General features: G+C 42.3%; 1 protein-coding gene across 5 annotated transcripts in view; it reads right to left on the reverse strand.

The window, feature by feature from the left end:
• Positions 1–2107: 2107 nt before the first annotated feature.
• LOC108233618 overlaps positions 2108–8444 on the reverse strand; it is a 16811-nt gene continuing 10474 nt past the window's right edge. For 3 of the 5 annotated variants that reach the window (XM_017412202.3, XM_017412194.3, XM_025004603.2), the window contains 5 exons: positions 8116–8264; positions 7552–7644; positions 5016–5670; positions 3597–3706; positions 2108–3478 (listed from right to left, as the gene is read on the reverse strand). In XM_017412202.3, the coding sequence (XP_017267691.1) occupies positions 3379–3478; positions 3597–3706; positions 5016–5670; positions 7552–7644; positions 8116–8264 (1107 nt within the window). In that variant the 3' untranslated portion in view covers positions 2108–3378. The remainder of the gene's footprint in view (positions 3479–3596; positions 3707–5015; positions 5671–7551; positions 7645–8115; positions 8265–8444) is intronic. The other 2 variants (XM_025004606.2, XM_017412212.3) reach the window with 2 other exon arrangements.

The following is an 8444-nucleotide window of genomic DNA, read 5'->3' on the forward strand; positions in this document are numbered from 1 at the left end:
ATTTTGAATTTGATGGCAGCAGCACATCTCTTTAATGTTGTTCCAGGTCCATGTTTCCTCTGTGAAGCCTCTCCTCTTCTTCTAACATCAGTCTGTAAACATCCAGGAGCTGAGGAGAGCAGCTGCTGGAGGTTTTAGAGGGAATGTTGTCCCATTCTGCTCTGATGGAGGATTCTAGCTGTTCAACAGTCCTGAGTCTTTAATGGTGAGAGGTCTGGACTGCAGGCAGGTCAGTTCAGCTCCTGGACTCTTCTACTATGAAGCCATGCTGCTGGAATGATGCAGTCTGAGGTTTAACATCGTCTTCATGAAATATGCCTTCACTGAAAAAGACATCTGGGTGGGAACAGATGTTGTTGTAAAACCTGTATATAATTTTCTGCATCGATGGTGCCTTTCCAGATGTGTAAGCTGCCCATGCCAGAGGCATTAATGCACCACCATACCATCAGAGAGGCAGGCTTTTCAACAGTTTGCTGATAACAGGCTGGATGGTCCCATATGTGGTTTCTAAAAAGAATTTCAAATTTGTGTCCATCTGACCACAGATCAGTTCTCCTCTGTCCCTCAGTCCATCTTAAATGAGCTTTGGTCCAGAGAAGACAGCAGTGTTTCTGGATGGTGTTCACATCTGGCTTCTTCTTTGCCTGATAGAGCTTTAAGCAGCATTAGTGGATGGTACAGTGAACTGTGTTTACAGACAATGATCTGTGGAAGTGTTCCTGAGTCCATGCAGTGATGTCCAGAACAGAATCAGATCTGTTTTTAATGCAGTGGCCCCTGAGGGCCCCGAGATCACAGACATCCAATACTGACTTTCAGACTTTTTCTTTGACCTCAGAGATTTCTACAGATTCTTGAAATCTGTTTGCAATCTGTTTTTCATTAAGGAACATTATTCAGAGACTGTTCCACTATATTTTTTACAGTTATTTGCAGAGTTTTAAGATTCAGCCTCTCTAAAATGCTCTTTTTAGAACCAGTCCTCTTACTGAACATAATTAGCAGCTGAATGCTCCTCCAGCTGTTTCTTATTTGTAACACTTCCTTTTGTAGCTTTCTGTTGCTTCTGTCCCAGCTTTTTGAAAATGTGTTAATGCCATGAAGTACAACCATTTCTCAGTTTAAACATGTTTACCGTGTTCCACTGCGAATAAAATCTGGGTTTATGAGATTTGAAAATGATAGCATTTTGGGGTTTTTTAAATCTACATTTTGCGCAACATCCCAACGTTTTCTGAGTTGGAGGGGGGGGCGGTCGTATAAGGATCCAGCTGCAGGTTCTGGATCAGAGTGAAGAATGGGACGTTTTTCCTGAGAGACGACACTTTGTGCACTTTAGGCTGTACTGTTGACGAGCCGCGGTTAAACGCAGGGACCCAGCGCGAGCGTTCAGCTCGCTCTCTGTGTGGATCAGGGCAGTCTACCACCTCACTTTTAGCCCCCCCCATCCACCAAACACCTGTCCACCGTGGACAGTTTATTTTCAAATGCCCTCTATGTGTTTGTCTCTGTCTTTTCCTGGTCGTGCTCTGCTGGGAGCAAATGACGGATGATATTCGCCATGATAGAAGGGCCGTTTTGGAGGCTTTCTTTCAACATTTGATGCAAGAACACTTCACTGTGTTGGCTAACATTTTGTCCATTTCCAAAGTTTCCCGTATCAGTATTGATGGGGTTAATCTAGCAAAGAGTTTCTTTTGTTTTTTTAACCCCAAACCCCATTAAAACACCACAGATTCTCCTCTCGACGGCACTGTAACAGCTTGATCCAGCAATCAGTTTGTTTGATGGTATGTGGCCTTTTAACCGCTTTGTATTATTGGTCTTGATGAGATTAATAAATCACTCAGTCTTATTTTTTACTGAACTACTCATTTCTCGTTTTTTGTTTTTACTTTTGCAGCAAATAAAATGTACGAATCGCCGCAAGCTAACGATGTCGGGCGGAAAAAAAGGAGTCAAGAGATTTCATTTATTCAACAACTAAACTGCCATTAGACGAAGCTGCAGCAGGAATTTGGTCAGATGAAATTATATTTCTGTTTCAAAGGAATGCATATCACCCGCCAGCTTCAGTTTTAGATTGAAATCATCTTATGTTGAGAAGTGACGGCGTCATGGCCGTTTCAGTCAACTTTTTGTTAACATTTTGGGAGTTCTCACGCTCAGAGTATGTGTTGAGGATGACTCTCAGCTACTACCACTAATGTCGATTAGCTCTTTAATTGGGGCTGTAGCTGTATAGCCAATAATTACTTTGGGAGCTTATTTCAAATCTGTCCTCTGATTTAAAATGGCTTTAACTCAGTCAGTTTTACAGATGTTGAGCTAAAATTTGGCGTGGTAGTAGCTGAGAGTCATCCACAGCTTACACTCTGAGCACACCAGATCTCACATAACGTCATTTACAAGGTTTGAAATAATAAAATGGCTACAACTCTGTCCTTAGTGACCATAATGACCGTAGTCCTGTTTTTCCTCTGACGGTGTAGCCACAGTTATCTTCACGACGTCGTTCAAACAGATCAGCTAACAACCAGGCTGCTCAAAGTTTGAAACACTTTATTAACAATGAAATGGTGCTAGGAAAGACAACGTTATACGTTCTCAACTCTTCAGTTTTTCCTGTGGTTTTGCTGAGTCGGCTCCAGTTAAAAACGAGTCTGGAGCAGTTCAGTGTTCGTGCATGCATCCAATAACTGCGGCCTTTTGGGACGAAACAGAAGTTGTACAACTTGAGCTACAAAACAACTTGGGACCTAGTGTAAAAAAGTGAATAACAAAAAATGATTTGAATATTTGAACTGCACCATTTTTAGGATATCTACGAACTGAGGAGAGCAGCTGCTGGAGGTTTTAGAGGGAATTTTGTCCCATTCTGCTCTGATGAAGGATTCTAGCTGCTCAACAGTCCTGAGTCTTTGCTGGTGAGAGGTCTGGACTGCAGGAAGATCAGGTTTTTTTCTTACTTCTGAGAGATTAAGCCTCTCTAAAATGTTTTTTATACCCAGTCCTCTTATTGACCTGTTGATAATTAAATTAATTAGTTAGAAAATGCTCCTCTGAATGTTTCTTACTCACTTTTACACCTTGTTGTTGCCCAACTTCTTTCTTTCTCGTTGCATTCTGTCTTTCTTGTTTTGTTTTTTTTACATTGAACACAATGTCCCATGTAACCTGTCCAGGGTGTCCCCTGCCTCTCGCACAGTGACTGCTGGGGATAGGCACCAGCTCCCGGGTAAAGAAAATGGATGGATGGAAGGACAATGTCCCAACTTTCCTGGGATTGGGGTCACACTTTGGTTTCACTGTTCATCCCAATTTGTTTCCAGTCGTTTGTGGGTTTTCATCTTCATTTTGGGAGGACAGTAAAAGTCAAACAGTGCTGCAGGGGCCCTCGCTGTCCTCGCTGTCCCACAATCCCCCGCCGCTCGTGGCTGCCGTGTTGTTCCCCGGCTGCTGAGGCAGCGCCAGTCTGAAGAGCCGGAGAATAAAACTGAAATCATACTCAGCAGTCGATGAGCACACAGCTTGTTTGATGCTTTTCTTGTAGCTCAACTAGCTCTAATGTTTTAAAAAAAAAAAAGCCTTACCTCAGATTTTCCCTGCTGGGGATGAAAGTGTGAAGGTTTGGCCTCCCTGTAGCAGGAACCGGTATGAAAACTTGTCTGATGTCCTTTTCTGGAGCTGAGTCGGCCCCCTGCTTCAAGTCGGTTTGGATTTAAAGAACAAGGAGATGAAATGAGTCAGGCACAAACTCTGGCATGCAGCTCATCCTGGCCCGTTCACCTGGAATGTGTTTGTCTGTCTGTCCTCACATGGAGGCTTTATTCTCGTCTCACTGAGCCAATAAATTGACCAAACCTTTAAACATTTCCAAACCTCCAAGAACAATGTGAGCTGTAGCTTCCATTCAAGAATACCAATAGTATCTGTTAATGAAAGTTGTCTTTATGTGCATCTATTTTTATGGTAAAAGCAGCACTGTAAAATGTATTTGATGATAAATACAGTTTACACAGAAAATAGAGACTGCCACCATCAGTACTTATTCAAGTTATCTACAGGACATCATAAAGCTACATAAAAATCATTTAAAACTAGATTAATGACCTTTTCACTACGTTTATTCATGATTTATGCTTCAGATGTTTTTATTACTTGATGTGTTATAATTTGTGTATCCTTACTGAAGGATTAACACACACACACACACAGAGGTGAAGGAACCAGCAGAAACTCCACTGTTACTATTCAACAGCCCGAGGACGCTCCATCAGCTGCAACACATCCAGATGTTCATCAAGGCAGCCTCTGTCGACCCCGCTGACAGGACTGAGTCAATCAGCAGACGGCCTCGTCAGTTAAAATCAGACTTCAATTTCCCCAAAAACACGATGGGAGAAGATGCCATCACTTCTACAATTAGTGGACGGAGCGAAGTTTAAGAGTAGCTGGGTGGAATCTCGCCCAGGAGCAAAAATGGCTACAGCTGCACGCACGCAAGCAAAAACATTATCACCCTTTGGCCTTCAGCTGTGGTCAATAAACTGTTTCTCCATCTGTTTTTGATCCATCACGTCCTGTGTTGTTGCATTTTTGTGCCACTTGGTGGCGCCAAACTCAACACAAATTCAACAACCTCTCTACCTTTGGAAAAGAAAGTGATATCTCATGAATCACTGGATGGATTTTAATAAATCTATCAGGAAGTAATGACTGATTATACATCTACAACTCATAAAGGTTTCAAGTCAGACTCATTCAAAATGGCCGCTACGGCCAAGCAACCTTATCATACCCCCAAAATGGTTGTAACTCAGTCAGTTTCACAGATATTGAGCTGGAATTTGGTGTGGTAGCAGCTGAGGGACATCCTCAACACATACTCCAAGCACTAGTAGGAGATCACACATAATGCTGTTTTCGAAGTGATCTTAGTCTGAAACTCTGGTGTGAAAGGAGGCGGGTGATATGCAATCCTTCAAGAAATGTTAGGCCTTTAATATTACCTGCTTTGACGGGTCGTCCCAAATGGGCCTGAAGGCACTTTTCGGATGGAGCGGAGGCGACCCTCTCCTCACACTGACTAATCGCTTCCCACAGGAGCTGAGGAGACTTGGTCCCTCCATATGGGGCCCTGTGGGGTTCCTAGACGGAGGGTGGGGGGTTAATCGGGGGATCTGCCACCTCAGACACACAGTCCTCTCTTTGGGTGTCTCTTTGGACCGCTGCTCCTGCTGCTGATGGCTGTATGAAGGCTTCAGCAGCACCGGCACCTGGCTGTCCTCATCCTCCCCACTGTTGGTGTCCATCGTGTCCCTGTGCAGGGTGCCATCGGGGCTGCAGGAGGTGACGGACGAGTAGTCAAAGGCGGAGGTGTCATCGGGGTCCGTCTCCTCCTCCAGGATGTGGTTTGCGTGAGGTGCCTCCAGCTCACCGGCGCATTTCCCCGTGGGCTGGCTGAAGGTGCCCTGGCCCGAGTCACTGTTCTCTCCCCATCCCGCGGCGTCCGGCGAGAGCAGGGAGCGGCGGGCGCGAGCGCAGTCGTAGGCCGGATGTTTCAGGTCTCCTCTGCAGCTCTTCCTCCTCACTGGGCTGCAGGACCAGCACTCCAGGCGCATCGAGTGGCAGCCATCCACCCCGTTGGTGAGGTGGACAGCATCTCTGTGAGATCAGAAGATAGTGATAGATGAGGCTGCTCCAGTATTAATGTTTACAGTCATTTTGGTCTTTATAATCAGGATCATTGAAAACATTTATTCATTGAGTTTGGAAACAGTGCATCTAATGCACTTAAAGGACAGTGACATGCCCTAAAAAAGACATTTTCTTTGATGCCTTTCTGTTGAATTTTCTTTTAAAATAATAAAAAATGTACTCAGTTGTAGGTTATTAGATTTAAAAAAGCATATAAAAGTGCATCCACCAATAAAATACACTTTTACTATATTCGCAATGAAATCTCCTTTTCCCTCCAATTTTTAAATTCTCTAAATACCATGTTTTGTGATGAAACCACATAAAAACATGTGGATAATAAAATTTCAACAGTTAAACAGGAAAGAATCCAAAGGTTTTTGGGAATCTTGACAAATTTAAGGAAAAATGCAGCAAAACGTGTTTCAGTTCAACAGAATGTTCAATGATTTAGTCAAGTGCTTAAAAATCTGCTTAATAATCATTTACAAATGAAAAACCTGCCAGTGTTTTGGTGAAATCAAAGCTTCTTACTTTTGTTTCATCATTTCATAAACACACACACACACACCACCATCACCCCAGTGGTCTAAAGATCGATGAGTCATTCATTTAGTTGTAAACTTTGCTTGGTGTTGTGTTATTGTTTCTGAACAGCAGAGCCCTCTGCTTGCTCGACCCCCCTCCCTCCTGCAGGGGTGAAGCTGCAGCTCATTTCGGAGGCTGGACAAAAAGAGAGCTGGATCTGGCAGAACAGTATTTAAAGCCATATTAGCTGTCAAAATATGCAAACTTTCTGTGTTTTTAATTTGAATTTTTATACTTCTAACACAATTTCTACATCATTAAATGACTGTTTGGGGGTTAATGTAACTCCAACTCATCAGGGTTTTTGTAAAAACAACAAACAGCAGATATTAGAAAACAGCAAATATTCCTCGTCTTTGTTTACAACTAAACCAGTTACTGAAATTCTCCCGGTACAGTTCAGAATATCTCTGCACAGCTTATTTGCAGATGATCTTAGCCCCAACTAACGCTCTCCACCGCTGGATTTCCTCCTCTTTAATGACTCTGCTTCTGTCGACTCTCATCCTCACAGTTTAGTCATCGTTTCTTTTCAGAATAAGAGAAGAACTTCACTTTGTCTCTGATTCCTCTGTTTTCCCTCTGTTTATATCTTGGGGTAGTGGGTTTTTTTTTAATCATAGATGATACACAAATACACAAAATTCAAATCAGAAATTCTGGAAAAAAATGCATGTTTTGACAGCTTTAACAATGTTACCTGTGAAATGACTAATTATCATGTTTTTGTGGTTGTTTCAAGCAAAAATCAAAACTGAAACTCCAGATTCAACTTGCTGCACAGCCCCAACCACAGCAGGACTTTCATACCTGCAGGAAGAAGGTAAAACATAAATCTGAACATGAAACTGCTTTAAAAAATCTGAGAAATGTAACAAATTTATTTATCTTTTTAAGAAAACATTGGAAAAAACAGGTTGTCCTTTGATCCAGTTTTTAATTTTAGCCTCTTGTAAAAATGAGTTACACCCCCTGAGGTCAAAGGTCATACATAATAAGGAGTTATAAGGTTGAAACTCTGCTCTCACGTCTGAAGAGACTGATGAGAAACCAGACAGGAGAGGAGCCAGGCAGCTGAGTCTGAGGCAAAACCTTTGTTTAAATTAAATATTGGTCAAATCTCGTCTCGTGATATAAGAGTCTTGTTACATCCCTACTAAAAAGATTAGGATCTGGCTTCAAATGTCTTTTTTTTTCTTTTTTTTTGCAGATTTCTTCTTCCTGCTGTAATATCTGAGACCACCAGGGAGCGACACTTACCTCTGAAGTGTATCTTTGGAGCCTTCTCTCATCTGCTGGCTTCTTGTGCAACAGTTTCCAGCCGAAGCAGCCGCTGCAGCATCACAGGAGCTGCTGTTCAGGAGGAGAACAAATCTCTCAACCTCACATGAACCAAACATTTCGACAGGAAGGCGGAGGGCTCCTAAACGCTTTAAGGAACCCGAGATATTTTGCTAACAGATCTCAGACGATCAGTTAAGTTTAGGATGACTCTCAGCTCAGTATCTGAGATAGCTTAGAGCCAGCTTTGGGAGGTTTTCTGAGATGTTTGGCTAAAGACAAGTGAACACACACAGGGCAAAATCATGATCACCCATTTGCCTTTGGTGGCAGGCAATAACTATTAGAAGAAAAGTTTATCAAACACTGTTCTCTGAGATAAATGACTTTATATTCACAGAAATGTTCAAATTAAGGAAGCGCCACAAAGATTAAAGTAAATGTCTTTTTGCAAACTGTATTTAGACTTTCAAATATTTAAAAGATTAACCATCCGATCTGCTTGTATTATATGTCAGCACTTCCTGTGGTCTGCATTCAAACCTTTGTCCAGGTTCTTCTTCCTCCTCCTCCCATTGAACATCTTCCTCCAGGATCACGTGGCAGCGAGCCAAAATGCTCCTGAGCGCTCGCTCAGACCCCAACAACAGGCTGCAGTCAGGATGCTCCTTCCCCGTCCACTGCAGCAGGTTCTGCAGGCAAAACAAGAGATCAGTCAGGTTTCAAATGTTATACATCTACAGGTGCTGGTCATAAAATTAGAATATCATGAAAAAGTAGATTGATTTCAGTAATTCCATTTAAAAAGTGAAACTTGTATATTATATTCATACATTACATACAAACTCATATATTTCAAATGTTTATTTCGT

Source organism: Kryptolebias marmoratus, linkage group LG10 (assembly GCF_001649575.2).
Source record: "Kryptolebias marmoratus isolate JLee-2015 linkage group LG10, ASM164957v2, whole genome shotgun sequence".
Taxonomy (NCBI): Eukaryota; Metazoa; Chordata; class Actinopteri; order Cyprinodontiformes; family Rivulidae; genus Kryptolebias; species Kryptolebias marmoratus.